Here is a 23,506-nt window from a genome sequence, read left to right on the forward strand (position 1 = left end):
TGCCTTGCTCAAGGGCCCAACGGTGGCAGCTTAGTGGTACTGGGGTTTGAATCCATAACCTTCCGATCAGTAGTCCTTACCTTAACACCTTAACCACTGAGCTACCCCTGGGCATGAAACAGGATACACCCTGAATGGTGTGACCTGGAGGGTTTTGGACTGTGGGAAAAAACGGAGCAACCGGAGGAAACCTATAGCTTTGCTATCAGTCATACCTGCAACATCCAGCTACTCTTTCCGAGTCTTATCCGTCTTTTTTGTAGCTTTCTACAGGTCGATCAAAAACTTGATTAACAAATTAAAACATTTGTTAATATAATTTATTACTCTTATTAGTTTTGTACCCACATTCACTTTTCCTGATTGACTTCTGTTAAAGATAAATTATCGGTGTAATTTATTTGCCACTAGACACACGCTGTGGAGTGTTTCTTGTTGAGCGGGGTCAGGTGTTTGAGGTACAGCTGGACATATGCATCTTTCCTGTGCTAATCTACATGTTTTTGGACTGTGGGAGGAAACCGGAGCATGTGAAGGAACCCCACCAAACACAGGGAGAACTATGGACTTAGAAGTAATTCATTTTTTAAATAAAAATTATTTTAATAAACTCTGTTGGTTTGATATATTTACACAAAAACTACAAATAATATATTTTTAGAATACATATTTTTAATTATTTTATATATTAAATATATGCAATATTATCTTAAAGTGCAACAACAGCACTTATTTTGTCTATATAATTATTTAGATATTGATTTGAGACAAAAATAGAAAATAAATACATCGTGGTATCTGGCCTTAATTTTTTTTTTATATATAAATTATCTGTAGCTTGGCATAGATTTTTCAGTGTACAAAGATGCCTGATGTGCTGAGCGTGTGACAAATGACAAGAGTCATCAACGCTAAGCCCTGAAGGAGCAGCAGCAGCCTGTGTCTCTGAGCACGGTGAAGGCCGCCATCTTGAGGAACTTGAGGTTTTGTTTTACACTGACAGCCCTGGGCGAATAAGTACACCAAGCTATATATAGACGGTTTCGAAAAAGGGCTGTAAAAAAAAAGAAAGAAAGAAAAGACTTTTAACATTTACATGACATGTATTCTGCTATGCTTGTGTCTCTTTCCAGTCGCACACACACAATCTAAAGGAGTGAAATACCACAGCGTGTTAGGGAAGGTTGCGCGCACCCCCACAGTTTCGCCGAGTCCATTATCGCGCTCTTTGGTGCAGCAGTTGATCGTCGTTTGCTTTGCACCAATCCCCGATCACCTTACTACAGGAAACTAGCCAATAGGCGCTGGTTGTATTTCACAGTGCCGTATAGAGGCGCGCACGGACCAACGGGATACAGCAAAGCAGTAAAAGAGGTAGTTATTTGTTCTTTCTTGTATATGTATATACCAAGCCAAGCCTCCTAAATATAACTGCGTATTATTGTTTTTCATTTAATATGGATGATGGGCGGCGGTAAGAAGCCGTATTTAGGGAATAAATAGTAATATTAAGTATTTTGCCGCGTAAATCTTTTGAATCTATTCAAATCTGCAGCCGGTTTGACGTTTGTCATCAACAACGGCGCAAGTTAATTAACTCTTCAGGAGGTGTATTCGCTAATGCGCTTCACTCACTCTAAACTCAACTGCCTTTTTTTTTTTATTAGATACGCTTTTGGGCTGGAGACAAGCCGGTAAAGCATGGCGGAATTTCTTGAAGACCCGTCCGTTCTTACAAAGGACAAGCTTAAGAGCGAACTGCTCGCGAACGACGTTCCTCTTCCCAGCGGCGAGCACAGGAAGGATGTGTACGTCCAGCTGTACCTCAAACACCTGACCGCGCTCAACAAGAAACACTCCGCAACCGACACCTTCTCCAGTGACGAAGAAATTACACCGATCATCTCTAACAGGAGCCGATCGGGAAAAGTGAGTGTGTTTAAATAGTTTTTTTTTTTTAATCAACAAAATGTTTTTTTTTATTCGTTAATCGGGCTTATGATCGATCTGTAGAAAGCCACAAAAAAGACGGATAAGACTCGCAAAGAGGAGCTGGATGTTACAAGTCTGACCGACAGCGAATTGAGGAGTCATCTGATGAAGTATGGCATCAATCCTGGTCCTATCAGCGGTAGGTGTTCTGTCCTACAGCAATACTTCAAGTTTAGGTGAGGTAGTGTTTCCCCAACTATTAAAAATAATCCACATTATAAACACAAAATGCATTATAATATGTATTGTGTTTCCTTGTCTAAGGGTTATAAGCTTCAAACGATTATTGATCGTCTCAATAATCAAATAAGTAATAACTACAGGGGGGGAAACATCTATTTAGTAATTCCTCTTTTTTTCTATTTTCTATCCATCTATAGGGCGCCACTGTGGCTCAGTGGTTAGCACTGTCGCCTTGCACCTCCAGGGTCTGGGTTCGATATTTGCCTCATATCTGTCTGTCGGTTTCCTCCCACATTCCAAAGTTAATTGGCGTTCCCAGATTACCCGTAATGTGTGAATGAACGTGTATGTGTGTGACCTGCGATGGATTGGCTCAATATAATAGCTTTCCAATTATACCAAGAACACTTTGGTGAGACAAAAACTAATAAAATTACAGGATCAAGATTGGCACTTATTAAGACCAGATTCAATGAGAAGTGAAGTTTTTTTTTTTTTTTGGTAACAAGTAAGTTGTCAGTGCGTTAAAAAAAATGACAGATAGATAGATAGATGGATAGATGGACATGTTAGTGAGTATGGATATGGAAAATAAAATCAAAATGTCAAGTGTAAACCACATTAAAAAAACATCCATAAATATCTAGGGTAAAACTACCATAGAAATAAACAAAAACCACCACATTCAGAATAATCTACTTGATTGTTGGTAATATGCCCTTTATTACTATATATCAAAAGAATTAAATAAACCCACATTAAATATCATGTATCCAAAAATGGTTTTATCAGCCCGGCATAAGTGTGTACAGATTTTTTTTTCACCTGTACGTGAATGAAATACTTTAGATTCTTTAAATTGGCCAATGACAAGCAGGAGTTATCATCTGAGTTTTTTGTTTTTCTTTGTTTTTCTCTCTTTGTATCAGCCACAACCCGCAGACTTTACGAGAGGAGACTTCAAAATCTGTTGGATAAGTTCCCTTTAAAGACCACGCCACCTGAACCTGAGACTGCAGTTCCAGAGACGGTTACTGTGAAGGCAGATGGCAGTCAGAATGGCAACACGCACACCACGCAGGATGAGTACAGCGACAAGGAAGAAGGTAGTGATTTTCTTGGCTGTTACATATGTTGTTCAAAATAAATCACTTTTGCTGAGGTTCCTCCTAATTCTTAATGATTTGAGTTGCAGCGTAACAGCTTTTTCAAAAATTAGCAGAAAGGCTCTGTGATTGTTGGTTAGTCTCCTCCTTAAATAAAAACTGGAAATGCAAGTTTTTAAACAATGAAATCTATAGATCTGGTCAAAAAACAGTTTCTACTCACACTATTGTACAAATTAATCCTAAACAAATATGGAAAGACTCTAAAAGATCTGCTGACTACAGTTTTGTATTTTCTGGTGTTTTTAATTGCAGAATTTGAACCAGTACCAGAGCCAGTTCCTGTAGCACCAAAACCTGTAAGGAGCAGAGGAAAAACACCAGTGACCACCAGGACAAGCAGCCGTCACAGTAGCAAGGTAAAGTGTGGAGCAAATATTAGTAAATAATCAAGTGCACAGTACCAGCACCACAAAGCTTATAGAGCTACATACTGTAAACCAGTAGAGTTTTCAAACCTTATCTCTAACATGATAAGAGTTATTCCAAAGAGTTATTATTTATTGTTGAGTAAGGTGTTTCTACAGAACCAAGTGGACATTACTCAGCTACTGTATGTAGGCAATTTTTTTTTAGGTGTTCTTATACAGGATTGTTTTGTATTGTTGCAAAAGACAGTGACTGCAGACTCAAAACTGCACAAGCAAAAAGTTCATTAAGAAATAATTAATCCATGCAGGTGTTTTATGCAAGTTCTATTTTTTTCCTTAAAATGGATAATTATACATTATAAAACACTGGCTTAACATTTTTGCAGACCTTTTAAGCATAACATTGCAGAAAACTTTCTTTCCAAAATGCAATAACTTGTCCTTACACTATATTATATATATCTGTGTGTGTGTAATTATTATTTTTTTGATTGTATGCTTTTTCTCTTGGACATCAATCTGTAATAATCTCTTAAATGATTGCTTATTATATAGTATGAGCCCACAATGCCAGTGACTGAATTGGCTATACAATTTGTGACCTTTTAGGAGATAGAGACAACAGCAGCTGACGAGCTGTCATTTTCCGTGAACAGAGGTGATGTTTTAAAAGACATTTTCCCTAATGAACCTGCCACACCCACAGGCATCACGTGAGTATAAAAAGTCCCTAGGACCGAACACATCCATGTTTACATTTTAGTTAAGGTCATCTGATTTATCCAATGTAAATAATGAGGTTTCTGAAGTACACACATTTAAAGGTTCAAATAAAAATTAATGCCATATATCAGTAATCCAATTAAATCATTAGTGGCCATGAATTTAGCCAATATCATTGTGTTTATGGGTTTCTTTAGTGTTATGGCTACTTTGTATAAAGTTTTTCGAGTAAAACTTTTACTCTCACACTTTGTGCTATTTGTGTACAGTGCTACCTGTCGGCGGCCTATCCATGGTGCAGCTGGGCGTCCAGCAAAGCCACTTGACCTCTGGCCAGAGGAATCTATCTTGCAGCAGCGTGTGTTCACAACCACCAAATCATCACTCACACAAAGCCACAGCACTCCGTCATACGCGCAATCATTCTCTCCACCGTCTGAGCTACATCCGCGCCGTCGTTCCTTCTCCGTCTGGCTCAAACTGCTGGTTTTCCTCCTGCTGGTTGCTTCACTTTACTATCTGTTTCAGAATGTGAGCAATGAGCAGATCGACTCCTGCATTGTCTTCTTACAGGACAAGCTGGTCACGCCTCTCCAAACTGCATTTGGTGTGCCTGGCAAGGAAGAGAATTCTGGGAGCAAGTGAATGCATCTTCCCTCAGTGTGCGCATGACCTGTCTTTATTCTTAGACTTAAGCCACATCCCCATCTGATGGATTGGAGGATTAACGTATTGGCAGGGTTTGTGATTATAATTATTGCAGTCAAATTTTTTAGTCATGTCCAATTATGTTTTAATTAGTCTTTGAACTGTGTGAATTGTGTTTTTTTATGTTATTGTTTTTTTTTTCCTTTTTGTAGCTGGTGATCAGGACAGAATGAAATAGTGTTTTTTTGTTTTGTAGACTTAAATCATGATAAAACAATTCCCACAATGTTTGCATGTAGTGCTCCTAGACACACTCGATTACAGAACAGATTTGTTTTAGATATCAACAAAATGCTTTTCTAAAGGGCATTAGTATGTGTTAATCACAGGAGCTCTTCAGAATGCCAGTTTAAAATGTTGGGGCATGGTAAAAAGTACTATTTTTGTGTGCAGTGGATTTTTAGAAAAGATTACTGTATGTACATACATTTTTTGCTGTGCTGAATAACTTTTATGTGATCAGGACAGCAAAGATATCCTCTGGTAATTGTTTCTGTCTCTTTGTGTAGTAGCATGGAAATGTGCCCAAACTACTAGACTACCTGGTCAGTTTTACAGAATTGCTTTTAGTGCCACTTGTTCTGGTTTTTCATCAGACCCAGTTTCACAATACTACACTCTCTGCTGTCCTCTCAGGCTGTAGATGTGATTTTTTAAATTCATTGATATGACTGATTTTGTATTAGGTGACAACCTATAGGGTATGTTGTCTAAATGTATTGTGATCGTGTTCTTGTCAAATTCGTCAAACCTGTCCAAGTCGTCATAACGCAAAATTTAAACACCCTGCCTGCTTTTTTTCCTCCTCAGCAAACACTGTTTTTTATCTAAATGGAATATTTTCTCTACTGCAGTTGAAGGTCACATCTGCATCTGTTTGACAAGCGTGAAGTAGTGCAGAATCTTTTAGTTAAAATAAATACATTAACAGTAAACTTTTGTTTCAATTATTGCAAATGTTTTTGTATTTTATTACTTGGATTTTAAAATGTTTTTGCTTTTTAACTGCAATATTTTTCTAAAGTTTTTTTTATGCCTTTTTAAAGACAAGCAAACAGTTCAGTGGAATGGTAGGTGCTAGTAAATTGCAGCAAACATTTAAGTTTAAGCCTGCTGCCTAAAGGCAGAAAGTGTTTAAAACAAAAAATTGAAATAAATTTTGCACAGGCAGCTAATAGAATTTAATGGTTAACTGGACTGTTTCATTCTGGATGAACTGATTGTCTGTCATTTGTTAAATACAGGAATTGTGTGAAATAAAAACATATATGAAAGACAATTTTTTGGTCATTGCATTTGGTTTACCTGTTTTTCTGTTGGTATGACAATAAAGTCCAACTTAGGGATGTGAACCTTTGACTTCTAAGCTGTGTATAGAGGAAAGAATGCCAGAAATTTGAGAATGCCTTGTCATTGAGTTTAGTTCGACCTTCATGAGCAGTAAAATATGTCTAATCTTATATAAGTGCGTACAGGATTTAAACTGTCATGTTAGACAGCGTTCTCGTTCTGCTGATTTTAGTTCATGTACAACAATTCTTAAAAAAAAAATGCATGTAGTGCATTGTTTCTATATGGTATATAAAATAATCGTCTAGTAAGCTCCGCCTGTGGTCGAATCTGATTGGTCAGGACAGCAGATGACGTGGCACTTCCGTTGCTCTACGGCTGGTTAGAAGGCGCCGGTGCGGTACTCGAGTTCTCTATGAGCAGCCGGTAGAGGAGGACGGAGGCGCCATTTTGTGAAATTTAAATAGATGTAAGTACTTTTTCAACCTTAATCTCAGCTTGTTGCGTGATGCTTTATTTATGTTTTTGTACATTATTTTCATTATTGCGTTTTAACTGTTGTCCTTAAAATGAATTGTTGGTTTCGGAGGCCCTGTATTGAGTGACCTGCCCTACAGGCTAATGCCGAAGCTAAGCTAACTCGACACGGTTTGTCATTGACAAAGTGTAATGTGTAAAATAAGCTAACTAACAAAGTAGCTCTCAATTCCTATAGTTTACTCTATTCTACTCATTGTGCATGTTTCTTTTTTTCGCTTGGCTAATGGTTTTATTTGTGCTTTTGCTTTTTAGCTACCAGCGACATGTACCCCAGTACGCTGCTCCACCTGGCCCGGGCGAATCCCTTCAGCGCCCCGCTTTTCACGCTCCAGAAGACGGAGGAGCCCTCGCGGCCAGCCGCCGATGGACAGACCCGCAGACTGGCAGCAGCTTCAGTGGCTGGTGGGTTGTCGGCTGTAAAAATGGCGAGATTTATTATATATATCAATCATGCAGTGATTTAATCATTCTTTCCTCACAGACACCGCTGCTAATCAATATCAACTAGCATAGCCGCCGTTAGCTATTCATTGTCAGCGGTATGTAGTTAATGACTGCAATTAGTCAAGTATAATGACCCGTTACTCACCAGTGCTGTTCTTTCTACTATTTTTTTTTCAATCGTTGAATTATGGCTTCAGTGGATGTCCATGGCACTGCAGGTCTCGAGTAAAAGGTCAGGATATTAGCCAGCTAATGCTAAAAGGCTATTTAGCATGCTAGTTGGCCCGAGTAGATAGATAATTGAGCACTACCGTATTTTCCCATCTGCCTCCCTTTAATAGCGTGTGCAGGACGCGTTTATAGATCCGTTGGAGTTTAATAGATTTTGACTTCATTTTTGTGTCTAAGTTTTTAGGCCTGTTGGAATTTTTTTATGAAGGACATGGAAGGACACCGATGGATCATACTTGTGTAATAAAGATCTGGGGGAAAGTTCATTTTTCTCACTTACTCGTTTACGGTTATCTTTGAATCTGATATGCAAAGGCAGTAAATCTAAAATATGATTAAATAGCACTAGAGAACATCGCGTGCTCAGTATCGCGACCTGGGTCACATGACCGGCGCGTGGATTAGACGCATGAATAACGCGCGGCTCCTTTCTCTCCCGTGTTCCTCCTAAACATTCGCTATACTGTACACAGGAGTGCAAAAAGTTAAATGTGGCGTGGTTAAAAACGATTATATGCTAATCTGTTAAGGAAAAACAAAGACTAATCGTGATAATGGCAACATATTTTCGTGTTGTGTAAACACTTATGTCCTTGTATATACTTTTTTTCAACCTAATATACTTTTTTTTTGACCCATGTGTAAATGTATATAAATGTGTGTATAATGTAGATTTAATTAAAGTTAATTTAATGCCTGACAGAATTTAAAATCTGCATTAACAATGATTGAAAAGTCAGAAATTTTCAAGGGCACAGAATTTGCTTTGATTATGTAATGCCCTTCCTGTGACCTGTCCATCAGTGGAGGTTATGTAAAACACTTGGGTTATCCATTTGGGCAGTTCATGTCATTTCTAACACTTAATTTTCCTGAACGGTTTTAATTTGCGAATGTGAGTTTATAAACTAAAAATTGACCTTTAGTGTATCACTATTTCACTAATAGTATAAAGTGTGTAAAGTGTCCAGTGATAATGTCTTGCTTCTCTTTAGAGGGAGACAGCTGTGAGTTTGGCTCACAGAAGTATTTCATCCTGTGTGGCTTCGGTGGGATTCTAAGTTGTGGCACCACGCACACGGCAGTGGTGCCCCTCGACTTGGTTAAATGCAGAATGCAGGTCCGTTTGGGTTAGATCGCTGAAGTCATGTGGAGTGTGTGACCTCGGCACTTACCCAGCATGTTACATTTCGTGTTGTGATGCATGAGCATGTGTGTGTTGTGTTCCTCATATAACAGACTCGGGCAACAGCTGTGAGTTTGGTTCAACAAAATACTACGCTCTCTGCGGCTTTGGTGGCATCTTGAGCTGCGGTATTACACACACAGCTGTAGTGCCCCTTGACTTGGTCAAATGTCGGCTTCAGGTCTGTATTACTTTAAAAAGCAAAAGTTTAGTTTTAGATGGTGGGTATCCATTTTAAGCAAGCATGAATAGGAGAGCTTTATATAAGCATATTTTATTTACATAAAAATGTGATGTTCAGAACTATTCACACAGACCATTTTGGAAAGCTAGGTACATTACCTTAAAGGTTAAATTCGGTTCTCTTCATGCCTTCTTAAAATGTGATAGTTCAATTGGTGTCGATAGTCAATTTAATAAAATTAAAAAAAGAACACTAACCATTTTTTTTTTATTATTATTTTGAAATGCATGTAAATCCCATTTTCAACACGGATGTGGTTTGCATTCATCATACCCCGCCAGTCCACAGAATGAATGTAACCGTTTGTTTCTGTATGTGCACAATGAGCTGCTAAACTAAATGAATGTTGTGTTTAGGTGGACCCTGCGAAGTACCAGAGCATCTTTAAGGGATTCTCGGTCACAATCAGGGAAGACGGTGTGCGGGGGCTTGCTAAAGGGTGGGCACCCACCTTCATCGGATACTCCATGCAGGGTCTCTGCAAGTTTGGTTTCTATGAGGTGTTTAAGATCTTCTACGGGGACATGCTTGGAGAGGTGGGTTCCTCTTATGGCGTAAACTAGTTTTTAATACAAACTATGCAGCCAGATGGCAGTTTGTGCATCACAAGTAGGGAAAGTATTCATGTATAACATTTCTGTGTATTATTAGATATTTATGGCCCCTTTACATGTTTGTCTGTATGTTTTATTTATTTATTTTTATTCTTTTTAATTTCTTGTCTGGTTGGTTATTTCTGTACATATCACTGGTTACCATGAATCTTTTATCATATTTGCAGCACAGTCAGGCTTCTAATTATATGGTGTTTTTTTATTTTTTTATGTTTGGTACTACGAAGCACAGTGTTAAGTTTTACATAAATTTAATAACCTTGTTCTGTTCAAACAGGAAAATGCCTACATGTGGAGAACCTCTCTGTACCTCGCAGCCTCTGCCAGTGCAGAGTTCTTTGCTGATATAGCTCTGGCCCCTATGGAGGCATGTAAAGTGCGCATCCAGACCCAGCCTGGCTATGCCAACACCCTGAGGGAGTGTGCCCCCAAGATGTACGCTGAGGAGGGTCTCTGGGCGTGAGTACACATTTTATTTTTCAAAGACTTTTAAGGTTCATTAGATTGGCATACAAAATAATTAGTGACCTGAATACAAGATGTTCTTAAGTAAAATCACTTCACACGTTCCTTAGATCCACCTCTGGGGAATTCTTTATCTTTGGTGCTGCTGCTCTTTTGAGTGTGTCAGCTCCAGAGTGGAGGCTCCCAGCAGCTTTTCTGGCTGTACAGTTGGAGGTGCTTGAGTCATTGGCGTGTGAGAGCAGTCTACCTGCCCCTTCAGCCCAACTGCTGCCCTGGCTCCCATAGTGGACCTTCCCCAGGGTAGACAAGCTGGAGGGCGGACAACAAACTCCCCCCTTCCCCCCCCCCCCCCAAGCAATCGTGTTTCAAAAAGCATTTTGTAAATCCAATGTCGTACTTCCTTATTTAGTCAACTTGATGGAAAAGTTACTTATGAATGTCAGTTTGTTTGTATGGATATAACTAGTAGCCCTCACTGATCATTTAGCTGGACCAAGTCATTTTCCTTGTAATATCCTACATTGCCTCAGGGCAGCACTGGTTCCATACTTTCTGCTCTAGGTATAAGCAAGAGAATTTTTAAAGGCTGCATTTGTTTTTTAAAAAAAAAAAAACATTATTAATGTTTATTTGCTAGGTTCTACAAGGGTGTTGTTCCCCTGTGGATGAGACAGATTCCCTACACCATGATGAAGTTTGCCTGCTTTGAGCGCACAGTTGAGTTGCTCTACAAGTATGTGGTGCCCAAACCCCGCAGCGAGTGCAGCAAGCCTGAGCAGCTGGTGGTCACCTTTGTGGCTGGTTACATTGGTAAGCTTAATTGATCAGACGTGTTGATCCACTACACAGTATTGCTTTAAAAATAAGTAAATAAATGAGCTTAAGCGTTCACTTGTGCCACATTTTGCTATTTTGCATTAATATAGGGCAGATGTAAAGATGATATTGAATATTCACTGCTGTGGTTTTTACCCTTCCTGTATAGCTGGTGTTTTCTGTGCCATCGTGTCCCACCCTGCTGACTCTGTGGTGTCGGTGCTGAACAAGGAAAAGGGAAGCACAGCAGCTCAAGTGCTGAAGAGACTTGGGCCCATGGGTGAGTGCTTTGTGCACTGTATTATGTAAATAGATATCTGCCTGGGATGGGAATAGTTAATTGTTTGGCTTTGCAAATTATAAAGTAAAGTCTCTTTCTTTAAAAGCCTTACTTTTATTTTCATGTAGTATGGGGGTTGTTTTACTTGGACCACATGCTCCTTAGATCCACCTCTGGGGAGTCTTTCAGCTCTGAGTGTCACAGCTCCAGAGTGGAGGCTCCCAGCAGCTTTTCTGGCTGTACAGTTGGAGGTGCTTGAGTCATTGGCGTGTGAGAGCAGTCTACCTGCTCCTTCAGCCCAACTGCTGCCCTGGCTCCCATAGTGGACCTTCCCCAGGGTAGACAAGCTGGAGGGCGGACAACAACCTCAACGTTATTGTGGAATGAGTAAACTGTTGCTTGTTTTCTCTGACATGGATTCCTTTTGTTTTTTTCCAGGTGTTTGGAAGGGTCTGGTTGCCCGTATCATTATGATCGGTACCCTGACCGCCCTGCAGTGGTTCATTTATGACTCTGTGAAGGTGTACTTCCGTCTGCCCCGTCCTCCTCCCCCTGAGATGCCTGAGTCACTGAAGAAGAAGTTGGGTCTCACGGAGTAGAGAACTGCTTATTGCCCTGTCCGTCATGTTTTCTATATTTAAGCTCCCACAGCTATACTGTTCCTCCCAGGCTGCTGCTCATCAGTCATCAGGACACTGAGAGGGATTTCCTCCACGTGTAGAGATTTCATTTAGATTATGACTTGAGTAAATTCCATCTGGTTTTAAACTGTTAATATTATGAAAAAAGAAACTTTGAAACTTAAGGATGCAATACTGTCTTTTCTTATTCTGTTCAAAGGTTATATTGCACATACTCTACTGAACTACAGGAATAACTGATAGCCAGTCTTTGTCCCATAAGTATTTAAATTCACACGGAGTACAGCAATGCATTATTAGGATATTCATCAACTAAAAGGGATGAAATAAAGAATGTCCACAATATTGTATTGTCTTGAATTGTTTTTATGCTTTGGCACTGGGGGTATTTTTAGTGCTAAAATGTCCAGTGTTATGAGTAAACAGTCTTGGTGAGAGCCAGAAACCGAGGGATGTGGGCACCAATTTGTTCTACTTGGTTTAGAAATGTCTTCTTTAGTCTTTAAATCCTGGCAGGTACAATTTCCTCCAGTGCAAGTTGTTGGTTTTATATTCATGAATATACATTCGGGGTATCTGGGTTGGTCAGCACCACATGTAAATTATATTCAAAACCTGACCTGGTTTGCTTGGTCCTGCTAAATCAGTTTCCAGTGTGAATCAAGATGCTTTAATTTTAATATGAAACAAGATTTGATAAACATTACCATGCTAATAGTCTCTTGGTTGGTGTGTTTAAAAACTTTAGCATATCGCATTTAATTGTTTCCACACCTATTCAATAAGCAAGTTAGAAACTTTCTTCAAAGTAGAGGTTTTTGAATATTAAATATACTAACCACCTCAGTACAGATTTACTTAAACTATTTTGGGTGTATATTTTGCCTACTTATTAATGCCATTTTATTTATGTTATAGTCCATTAGTACACAGTACATTATTTATAGCCATAATTTTGGGTTCTGCTTTAAACTACTGTAACATGAGAACATTGCACATCTAGAGGTCAAAGGATCTGATATGCATTAAACATTATGAATTTGAATGATTTTTTTAAATCTAATATTCTCTTAAACAACTTGCCCCAATTTTTTGATAAATGTTTCTTTTTTTTATTTCTGTATCCTAAATTTATGAAGATATGATTCAATACAAAGAAAAGTTATTCTCATCATGGGATAAGTTGCATTCCACTAGTTGTGATAATGGACCGTAACAGCACTCGGTTGTTTATCTATGCATCACTCCACATCCCAGATGTGCTACTAACCCTTAATTAAACTAACTTTTAGGACGCTATGGAACAAGTGATAGTGCACACTAGCTTACAGTTTAAAGTCTTTTGGGATTTAAAACCGGTGGTTGCTGGAGCTGAAATAAAAAAATGGAATAAATGTGAATTGTATTCTATTATGGTTTATCCGCCTCATGTTGAAAGTATTTTTACCCCTGTTAATTACACTAACTAACTGACTCAGTCCTCAGCACTGCCAGTCATGGTTAGTTAGTTGTGCCTTTTGGAAAATACAGTGTGTTAAATGAGCATAGTAGGATAATAATAAATGATATTTGTAATACTGTAAAAAAAAAAAAAAAAAAAGGAATATCATACTTAAGGTTGTGCTGTTATGCTGAATATCAGCATGGCTGTGATGCCTTCAGCACCTAGACTGCCCCTTTGTGTCTACGACCATATCACAGCCGTGATATTTAGCACAACAGCACTCCCTCTCATTTGATTTTGCTTAAGTAAATTTAAAAAATAATCTAATAGCTAAATTAAAACTGGATTTTCATAAGTCCAAGTGGTAACCTTAAATAATCAGAGCAGGTTTCACTGAAATAATGTGTCATGGGATTACAGTAACACCATTAGCTGCCTGCAGGCAAGGCTCAGGTTTTTTTTTTGGTATACAGTCATCACAGGAAGAGGCGTGGAGTCGGTAAGACTTGTCCCTCCCCTCCTCTGCCTTCCCTCCACTGCTCTCCTCTTACTGTGTCCCTGCAGCTGCTTTGAGGAAGTGTTGCACAGCGACGCCACAGCCGAAACACTGCAGTCACCTGCTCTCCTCTCAGCTGCCCTGCCATGTTGATTTCATGGTGGTATTTGTACCTGGGAGGTCAGAGCATCTACAGGCAAGGCAAGTGTTTAGGTGATGTTTGTGCTGAGCTGCAATGCAGATAAGTGTGCAGATTTTCTGTCCTGAGAGATGAGTGGATTTGTGTGTCTGTCTTCCATTGTGTGGGTGTGTCATAGATGTGACCTTGATATAAGGAGACCTGGTACAGATACCAAATAAGAATTTCCAGATGAAAATGACCTTGCGTGTTAAAAACAATATAAATACTCTACTATACACTATGTCTCCTTGGATGTCTGGTGATTTTATTAAAATATGTTTTAGCTGATAAACCCATCCCCATATTTGTGTTTTGGCAAAATGCATATGATTATTAAAACTTGTTGGTGAGATTTGCCTATTCTTTTTCTATTAAACAGCACATAATGTACACTGCAACAATACATTTAAACCACATACCAAACAACAGGTGTTCTCTCGGACCCCTGCATGGTTACATGCATTAGCAATAAAGTGTGTGGTTTCTTTCTTACAGTGCTAAACATGGCATCTGTGCTGCAGAAGCTCATCACCCCTCTTGCCACTGGACCAGCTGAGCCTCCCAGGAACAAAGTGACAGTGGTGGGAGTGGGCCAAGTGGGCATGGCGTGCGCCGTCAGCATCCTGCTGCAGGTAAGACTCGTGGACCTCTGCACTTTTGTATGGGTCTCTCAATACAGGAAGGGCATCCAGCATAAAACCTGTGCCAAAACAAATGTGCAGATCACATGACGTGCCTGTAACAGGAGCAGATAAAAGAAGAACCACCACCACCACCACCGACACTCTTATAGTTGCATTTTAAATTCTCATTTAGCACAGTGCTTCTGAGAGGTGGACCTAGGGACCCGCAGGGTTTTGTGCTGTATAACCTTGGAGTAATTATGTTCTTTAGACAGTCTTCAAAATAACTATCCACCATTACTAAAACTATTACATGTATGTTTAAGATGTGCTAAAGAGGTATGTATTCAAGCAACGTACGTATTTTACATTTCTTAAAATGGTCTTTTTTTATACAAGGTATGAGAACAACCAAAATTTAGCAGCCACCCTTGTCCAGAGTGACTCATACAACGTTTAATCAACTGAAAATGAAATGACACGAAATACTTGTAGAACCTGTAATGATTCATAACTTAAAGGACCAGAGACCGGTGCCGGCTTACGGAAGTGCTGGAGTCATTCAGTCAGGAAGTGAGCAAGTGCATAAGCAAAAGTAAAACAGAACCATCGATACAACCTCTCCCTTTCACTCTGTACACCGCTTATCCTGTACAGGGCCGTGGGAGGCCTGGAGCCCATCCCAGGCGACTTGGGGAACAAGACGGGATACACCATGTGTAAGAGGCCCGTCCACAAGTACACATTTACTCACATACTACAGACAATTTGGAAATGCCGGTTAGACTAATTTGCATGTCTTTGGAGGAGTACCTGAAGGAAGCCGGTCAAGCATGTGGAGATCATGCAAACTCCCCAAAAGTTTGCATGATCTCCACACACACAGACCCGAAGGCACGACTTGAACCCTTGCCCATGGAGGTGTAAGGCCACAGTGTTACCGTCTTCACCACTGTGCCACCTCAACATAACGTACAACACTATGAGTGAGTCAGTCAAGTATGAGTACAAAAATAAAAGGAAGTATGTGAGAATAACAGGAATAGTTAAAATGAAGAATTTACATTCAACCACTCTGCCGTCTCTTCTACTACCATGTAGGAGTTGGCTGATGAGCTGGCCTTGGTGGATGTGATGGAAGACAAGCTAAAAGGAGAGATGCTGGACCTGCAGCATGGAAGTCTCTTTTTCAAAACCCCTAAAATTGTATCAGGGAAAGGTAAGAGTTCTTACTACGTGGGTCTAGTTGTGACCAGTTCTGTGACACCTACTCTCCCACCCACCCACTCACTCTAACATCTGTTCATGCTTCTACAGATTACTCAGTGACTGCAAACTCGCGCATCGTGGTAGTGACAGCAGGTGTACGCCAGCAGGAAGGCGAAAGCAGGCTTAACCTAGTCCAGAGGAACGTCAACGTCTTCAAGCACATAATCCCACAAATAGTCAAACACAGCCCCAACTGCATCCTCATTGTGGTGTCTAACCCAGGTACTCGAAAATGTTTTGTTAGAGATTCAAAGTAAGAATTTCGATGCAGAACTCAGTAATCGTGTGTGTGTACAGTGGATGTTTTGACCTATGTGACTTGGAAGCTGAGCGGCCTACCCAAACACCGCGTTATCGGCAGTGGCACTAATTTGGACTCTGCCCGTTTTCGGTACCTGATGGCGGAACGACTGGGAGTCCACCCAAGCAGCTTTAACGGCTGGATCCTGGGAGAACATGGTGACTCCAGTGGTAAGTCGAGTTCTGTTGTTCCAATACTTACAGATGCTCTTTCCTCTCAGCAAGTTGTACTGTATGTACAGGACGAAACAAGTTTCTGTTTTCTCTGCATGCACTAGTTCCTGTTTGGAGTGGTGCAAATGTAGCAGGCGTGAACCTCCAGAAACTGAACCCGGACATGGGGAAAGACAGTGACAAGGAGAACTGGAAAGAGACGCATAAGATGGTAGTTGATAGGTATGCTAATTATCCAATTTATGTTGATGTCATTTTGAGAGCACCATAGAAGCTGTAACGAAGCTGTGTGTTTGTGTTGATCGCCTGCAGTGCCTATGAGGTGATCAGATTGAAAGGCTACACTAACTGGGCCATCGGACTGAGCGTAGCAGATCTGACAGAGAGCCTCATCAAAAACATGGACAGAGTTCATCCCATTTCTACTATGGTGAAGGTCAGTGGGTAATACAGGAGAAATACATGCAGTGTCTGGAAAATGTGTTTTTAAAAAATATACACACCTGGGATTTTATGAATTTATTGAACTCAGTTTCTTTTGCATTGTGATAAAGCAAGCTTTGTATCTTCAGCTCTATAAAACTGTTCACTCTTGACGCGTGAAGAACAATTTTAAGGTCTTACCGGTCATTACATATGGATTAGGATCCTGACTAAGGGTCACTTAAAGACATTTTAGGCCCTTTTTTTTTTTTTTTTTGAAGATGCTTCCTTTCCGCCTCTTATGACGGAGAGGAGCTCTCTCTCACCACTGACCAGACTTCCAGGTTCTCCTGTTAAAAAAGACGTCCTCATAACTACTGTAGGTTTTACCCACTGGCTATCATGTTTAATTTGGGGGGGTTTGAAAATCAGACTACTTGTTCCTTTGTGCAACATGTGCTAGAGTCAGGCGTCTATATTTTTGTTTTAGGAAATATTAAGATTTGTCACACGTTCTTTACAGCACAGTGAAATCATTATTTGTGTATCCCGGTTAGGAAGTTGGGTTTAGAGCACAGGGTCAGCCAGGATACAAAGCCCCAGGAGGATGTAGGATTACTGGCCTTTCTCAAGTCTTCAGCTTGGCAGTGCTGGGGCTTGAACCCCTGACCTGAATGTAAGGTCATCCGTTATAGAGCAACCCTGTCCAGGGTGCAGTGTGAAAGGGTCCCGTGTCCCCTGTGATAGGATCCCCTCATCCTGTACAGGATAAGTGGAATAGAGAATGAGTAAGTGAATGAGTTCTAGAGCAGTAAACTAGCTGCAATGGATATTTGATGTAGATGGATTTTTTTTTAAACTTGCCAGGTAGCCAGTCTGATCCATAACACTGCACAATCAGATTCCCACTAGAAAGGCCACTTGGTATTTAATCAAGAAAGTTTCCTTAAGGGTTTCTACCCCTTTTGAGTTGTTTTGCAAATTGCTTTTATGAAAGGACTTCTTCCATTCCCCATTGTCTTTTATAAATACCTATTTTCGGGAATATTTTTGTTGAACACTTTTACTTTGTGCCACTGGCTCAGAAACTCATTCAGAGCAACAGTTTTATTGCAGCAGCTTAATAAAGACTAGGTTTAGAATGTGGCCAGAGGGAGGCACAATCACACAATTTACTATTATTCCTGATTTCTTTATAATGGTGAGTTACAGTCAAGATGGTCTTGTGCAATGCACTTCTCTATGAGTTAATCTCTGGAAATACAATACGGCAAGTCATGTTTATCCTTAAAATTATAAAAGGAATGAATTGCAAGGGAATGCATCACATGATTTTACTTTTAGTTATTAATTAGTTCAATGTAAGGTCTGTTTTGTAAATCTCTGCATTGATTTTGCTTCACAGGGGATGTACGGGATCAATAATCAGGTGTTCTTGAGCCTCCCGTGTGTGTTGAACCGCACAGGAGTGAGTAGTGTGATCAATATGAACCTGACCCAGGATGAAGTATCTCAGCTGAAGAAAAGTGCAGACACACTGTGGAACATTCAGAAGGACCTAAAAGACCTATAAGAGCCACGCAAACAAGAAAGCAAGCTTGTTCACTAATTGTTTAAACAAACATCTTGACTAATACAGCAGCTTTAGAAGGTTTGTGTTTTCCGTCCTGCTTACAACACTAATATTATGAGCAAATGCGCAGACGCAGGTCTTCGTAGATGCGGCTCATCTGCTACGTGCAATCGACATGTTGAATGTATGTACATTGAATGTGCACATTCCTTCTTGATGTTTAAGTTGGGAAATAAAGACTCAAACACTATTTACAGACATTGAGAGATTTATTAAATTGTTGTCGTCTCTGTGTAAAAAAAATGTACATCATTTTCATACATTATTTAAAATAGGTATTTACATGTAGTACTGTGTGTGTTTCACAAAGGCTACCGATTCCTCACTGAGCCAGTAACGTGATGAGATTTGTGGCTCAACCAGCATGCCGTTCTTGCATCAGCTTCAATACAGCACACTCTAAAAAAAGCAGTTGGCACCTGAACAAGCAGATTTCCAGTAACACCTTCATACTGTACATGGTGATCTTTCAATTCTGTAACAGCGACATAAGGAAAGCTAGGTATGAAATAGCAAACTTTAACCAGGTTCTGGTTGTTCCAAAGGTGCTCCATTAAAACACGCCCTCTCTTGGTTTAAAGTCTATGTTACCTCTCTAATGGAGGTAAAAAGCAGAGAAAGTAGACGAGCCCAATTTGGGCTGTGGATCAGTTCCAGGAAATAACAGCTCTCTATTGGTCACATTGCTTTTATAAGATGAATCCCTGCGCCTTGTAAAAGCACTGCCTTTTATCCAACGTTCTTTTATCCAAAATTCTTGTTTCAGACAATCACAGGTTTGCCAAAAGTTACAAATAGCAGTGAGGGGTTTAAATAAGTGGTGACAACACATAGAAAAAACATTTTAAATGGACACTTTTGTTATACCATGGCGTTGCTTTCACCGACTTTGTCCACCAACTAAAAAACAAACAAACAAACAAAAAAATCATGATTTAGCTTTATGCATTACTTATTACTTACAGTACTTATTATTTATGTTTAGCTTTCATGTTGAAGCATGTATACATTTTTGGGCTCCTATGTATGTATGCATGTGTGTGTATGCGAATGCACATGTGTAAGACGTGGAGGTAGTGGCTCAGGCGGCTAAGGCTCTAGGTTGTTGACTTTTGTATCTGATGATCCGGGTTTGAGCCCCACCGTCAGTGTGTTGCCAGACCCCATAATACCCATATTACTACTGATTAATACTGATTTTGTTAAATGTTAATTTTTTTTTTAAATAGATATAGATATATATATAAAGATGTTTCCTCTAACCAGTTTGTCATGCTTTTTTTTTTTTTATTCCAACATTGCATGTTTATAATCAGTGTTGGGGGATGTTACTTTTTAAAGTAACTAAATACATTACAAAATTACTGTCATTAAAAAGTAATCAGTTACATTACAGCGTTACTTTCTGATAAAAGTAACTAGTTAGAGTACTGTTCTATTGCAGAAAATGAAAACTCCTTTGTGATTCCTCATGCATGTTGTTTTAGTCAAGACCTTTATAATTATTCTACCATCATCACTTTGTGAAGTTTGGCCCATAATCTGTTAACTACTAATACCCCTGTCTCACCTATGCGGTTTTGCGCGGTGGCCGCAAGTACGGTTCATCATGATTCACCGCGGGTTTTGGCGCTGTGATTAGGTTTCCATCATTACGCGCGTTGGTCCTCGTATAGTCAAACCACATAGGTGAGATAGGAGTATAACAGGAGGAACAACAGAAGGGGGCGACTTTCACACACACACACACACACACACACACACACACACACACACACACACACACACACACACACACACTAACTGATTGGGAATGACTGCTGTCTGGCTCATGGATTACATAAATTGTCTAAATAACGGATTACATTTTTAAAAAGTTTACTAAATAACTGAGTACTTAAATGCGTTAGATTACTCATTACGTAAAAAAATTATTTCAAGTACTTACTTTGTAACGCGTTACACCCAACACTGTTTATAATAAAAATATATCTGAGTATTCTGAGTAAAATTGTGATTAATTGTGACTGATCACAGACTATGACTGTAATTAAGTAGATTAAAAACGTGAATCAGTTGACAGCACTTGAACGATAGAAACTTGAATTGGCCTGCACAGAACCCTGGTCTCAACTCCACCGAGCACCTTTGGGATAAACTGGAGATTGTGAGCCAGGCCTTCTCGTCCAACATACATTAGTGTCTGACCTCTAAATGCTCTACAGAATGAATGTGCACAAATTCCCACAGAAACACTCCAAAATCTTGTGGACAGCCTAATAAGTAGAGTGAAAGCTGTTATAGCTGCAAAAGGCAAGTCTACTCCATATTGAAGCGTATGTATTTGGATAAAAAGTCATTGCAGATTTGGCCAAATACTTTTGTCCATATAATGTAATTACGATTATATGTTTGTTTTTTAAACAAATCATCAACTGAATAATTAAGAAACTATTAGTGAGAAACATTTAATAGACATTTTTATGCATCCGTCATTCAACATGATAATTAAAAGCTAATTAGAATATTGTTATGATAATCACTATTAATTATGCATTATAGTTTTATTAATGTTTTATTGGCCTGCTTCATGCACCACACCGGTCAGTACCGGTCAATCCATGAGGGGGCTTCTGCAGGGGTGAACGACAGAACAAATTTGTACAAAGAAACCTGACCCCTAAAATGGACCCTCACGGTTTAACAGGAACGAGTCAGTGTCACAGAGCTGGGACTATAGATCTTTTAAGTATATGTAACTGTGAGATAACCCAGGCCTTAGAGAGCGATCATTTACTCCTTCCTGCCCTGGTAATTAATGTGAGAAGAAACCGACAGGCATCTTGTTTCATGAAGTAGCTTCTGTAAGAGGATGAGCTGATAGCAGCTGTAGTGCCGTCTAACCACATAAGCTGATGTTTACTGTATGTTAAGAAAGCTACACACTTTAGAGACACTGTAGCTTAAAATAACATTGTTTATTATACTTTATCTAATTATCCTTAGACCGTAGTCTTCAATAGAATTCCTTGGAACAGTTACTTTAAATAACTCAGCAAAGTCTCTGCTATTTGTGGTGTTTTCGCAATAATGAGATGCACATGTACAGGAAATAGTTATTTATATATGTAATTGATTTGTTGTTATTGTTGTTTTTGTTAAAGACCATCCATGAGTAGCAGGACAGTGTAATATGAAACAGAGCTTTCAGTTGACGAATCAGACCGTAAACTCTATTTTAACTTAATTTAGTTTTTAAATGTAGGTTTCTTTTCTAAACCCCACTGCAGTATTAATGTATGAATGCGTCACGTGCAGTACTCACCCCACTGATCCCAGGGAGATTAAGCAGAGACCCAAGAATGGGTATTCTTCTAATGAAGCCCACTGCCACTGGGAAGAATCCCCTACAACACACAGAGAGAGGTGTGAGATGTTTGGGTTCAAACAGCCAGCAGCTTCACAGAGGCGCTATACAGCATTTTCAACTTCTAACGCCTTAGATATTTTGATTAGCCATCATGAAACTTGCATGTAAACCACAATGTGTTATGATTTATAAATGAACATCTGCCCTGGCCATTTTGTCCTCGAGTCTTTTTGCTGCAGCAAACTGAGAGCTGAACAGAGTTACCTCCAAAATAACTTACACAAAGTAGAACATTTTTGTATGCAACCCTAAAAATCTATGAGAATAAATGAGAAGATCCATATACAGAATGTGTGGATATATACACTCTTAACTGTAATAACCTATCTACTTTTGACTGGTTGTGTACATTTTTGTAGTTGCAAGTAATTGTATTCTTACATCTAAAGCTTCTAAGGTTGCACATAGAATAAAGTGCTAGATGAGAGGGTATGTAGAGCAAATATAAAAAGAAGCAAGAAAGTGTCCCACCTGAAAAGGAGGAAGAAGCCATAAACCTCCAACACCACACCAATGATTGGCCATCCGATCAACACCACGAACACTCCTCCCAAAAAAAACCCTGTAGCTTTTACTTTGTGCCGCTGAAAGAAGAATCTGAAGGTGCGCTCCAGGCCAATAACAAATGACAGGCCTGCAACAAACAAGATCTGGACACACACACACACATACTCAGTCTTCTACAAGAGGAATTAAAAATTTTAATCAAAATATGATCTGGTCATTCTATGGTCCTGGAATTACTCAGTTTTCAGTACATTTGAAAGAATGAGTTTTGCATGAGTGATAATCATACTCACATTCCCTATAGCCAGCAGAGCTTTATCGAAGAACAGGATCATCCCAAAGAAAAGGAAGAACACGCCAAAGCCTGTCAGTCCCATCCCAATCTCTGTTTAAACACAACACAGACAGGGATGAGTTCAATCACATCCTCTCTCTCTCTCACTCACTTACTCTCTCTCTCACACACACACTTTCTCTCTCTTTCTCACACACACTCACTCTCTCACTCCCTCACACACTAACTCACTTACTCTCTCTCTCTCTCCCTCACACACACACACTTACTCTCTTACACACACACACACACATACTCTCTCTTACACACACACACACACACACACACATACTCTCTCTTTCTCACACACACAATCTCTCTCTGCCTCCCTCTCTCACACACACGTTTCCTGAGACATCACGTTCACAGATTTATCAGTATTTAGCTGCTGATGAAGCCTCTATCCGGCTGATGTGATTCTGCTCGCTGTGCTCAGGCCACGCCACGATGCCTCTCATTCATTCAAACTACCACAGCCTTCATATCTTTACCCATAGAATCCTCCCACGCCCATTCATCTAATCACTTCTATTCCTGAGATAAACCCAATCCAGTGTCACTCACTCTGCGAGTCCGTTAAAGAGATCATTTTTGCCGTCTGTAAACTTTGCTTCCGTCTAAGCAGGAATCAAGGCAAAACGCCGCACCGTTATAATTTTTTGCGATCGCCACGTCTTCCGGAAACACGTAACTACGCAACAGTCGGGAGCCTTCAGAGAGTTATTTCTGCGCTACAATTGCGCAGGCTGTCAGTCTACATAAAACGATTTTATTTATTTAATATTAGCTTTCAGCTAC

General features: G+C 39.6%; 4 protein-coding genes and 2 non-coding genes across 7 annotated transcripts; 5 read left to right on the top strand and 1 right to left on the bottom strand.

Annotated features, from left to right (window-relative positions):
• The first annotated feature begins 1,251 nt into the window (after positions 1-1,251).
• tmpob (thymopoietin b) lies at positions 1,252-6,422 on the top strand. The gene is made up of 7 exons (XM_053515628.1): positions 1,252-1,374; positions 1,668-1,929; positions 2,014-2,131; positions 3,105-3,281; positions 3,597-3,700; positions 4,322-4,425; positions 4,705-6,422. The coding sequence occupies exons 2-7, from the start codon at positions 1,702-1,704 to the stop codon at positions 5,078-5,080; spliced, it is 1,107 nt and encodes a 368-aa protein (XP_053371603.1). The 5' UTR covers positions 1,252-1,374; positions 1,668-1,701; the 3' UTR covers positions 5,081-6,422.
• A 370-nt stretch (positions 6,423-6,792) lies between these two features.
• On the top strand, positions 6,793-12,239 carry slc25a3b (solute carrier family 25 member 3b). 2 transcript variants are annotated; one of them, XM_053515650.1, is made up of 8 exons: positions 6,793-6,902; positions 7,226-7,375; positions 8,644-8,768; positions 9,435-9,614; positions 9,970-10,151; positions 10,795-10,967; positions 11,143-11,253; positions 11,692-12,239. In XM_053515650.1, the coding sequence occupies exons 2-8, from the start codon at positions 7,237-7,239 to the stop codon at positions 11,850-11,852; spliced, it is 1,071 nt and encodes a 356-aa protein (XP_053371625.1). In that variant the 5' UTR covers positions 6,793-6,902; positions 7,226-7,236; the 3' UTR covers positions 11,853-12,239. The 2 variants fall into 2 exon arrangements, with proteins under 2 accessions (XP_053371625.1, XP_053371617.1); XM_053515642.1 differs by lacking the exon at positions 8,644-8,768 and adding an exon at positions 8,888-9,015.
• Positions 10,254-10,482, top strand: LOC128518208 (small nucleolar RNA SNORA53). Its single transcript, XR_008357666.1, has one exon. It is a non-coding gene; the product is annotated as a small nucleolar RNA SNORA53 (small nucleolar RNA).
• LOC128518207 (small nucleolar RNA SNORA53) lies at positions 11,405-11,616 on the top strand. The gene has a single exon (XR_008357665.1). It is a non-coding gene; the product is annotated as a small nucleolar RNA SNORA53 (small nucleolar RNA).
• A 1,661-nt stretch (positions 12,240-13,900) lies between the features above and the next one.
• On the top strand, positions 13,901-18,627 carry ldhbb (lactate dehydrogenase Bb). The gene is made up of 8 exons (XM_053515662.1): positions 13,901-14,035; positions 14,511-14,647; positions 15,740-15,857; positions 15,956-16,129; positions 16,205-16,378; positions 16,486-16,603; positions 16,694-16,817; positions 18,210-18,627. Exons 1-8 carry the CDS (start codon positions 13,981-13,983, stop codon positions 18,375-18,377), a joined length of 1,068 nt encoding a protein of 355 aa, XP_053371637.1. The 5' UTR covers positions 13,901-13,980; the 3' UTR covers positions 18,378-18,627.
• On the bottom strand, positions 18,628-23,398 carry golt1bb (golgi transport 1Bb). Its single transcript, XM_053515733.1, has 5 exons — positions 23,273-23,398; positions 22,668-22,759; positions 22,339-22,517; positions 21,763-21,844; positions 18,628-19,337 (listed from the first exon to the last, which is right to left on the bottom strand). Exons 1-5 carry the CDS (start codon positions 23,295-23,297, stop codon positions 19,299-19,301), a joined length of 417 nt encoding a protein of 138 aa, XP_053371708.1. The 5' UTR covers positions 23,298-23,398; the 3' UTR covers positions 18,628-19,298.
• Between the last annotated feature and the right edge of the window lie 108 nt (positions 23,399-23,506).

The sequence above is a fragment of the Clarias gariepinus genome, chromosome 2, assembly GCF_024256425.1.
Source record: "Clarias gariepinus isolate MV-2021 ecotype Netherlands chromosome 2, CGAR_prim_01v2, whole genome shotgun sequence".
Taxonomy (NCBI): domain Eukaryota; kingdom Metazoa; phylum Chordata; class Actinopteri; order Siluriformes; family Clariidae; genus Clarias; species Clarias gariepinus.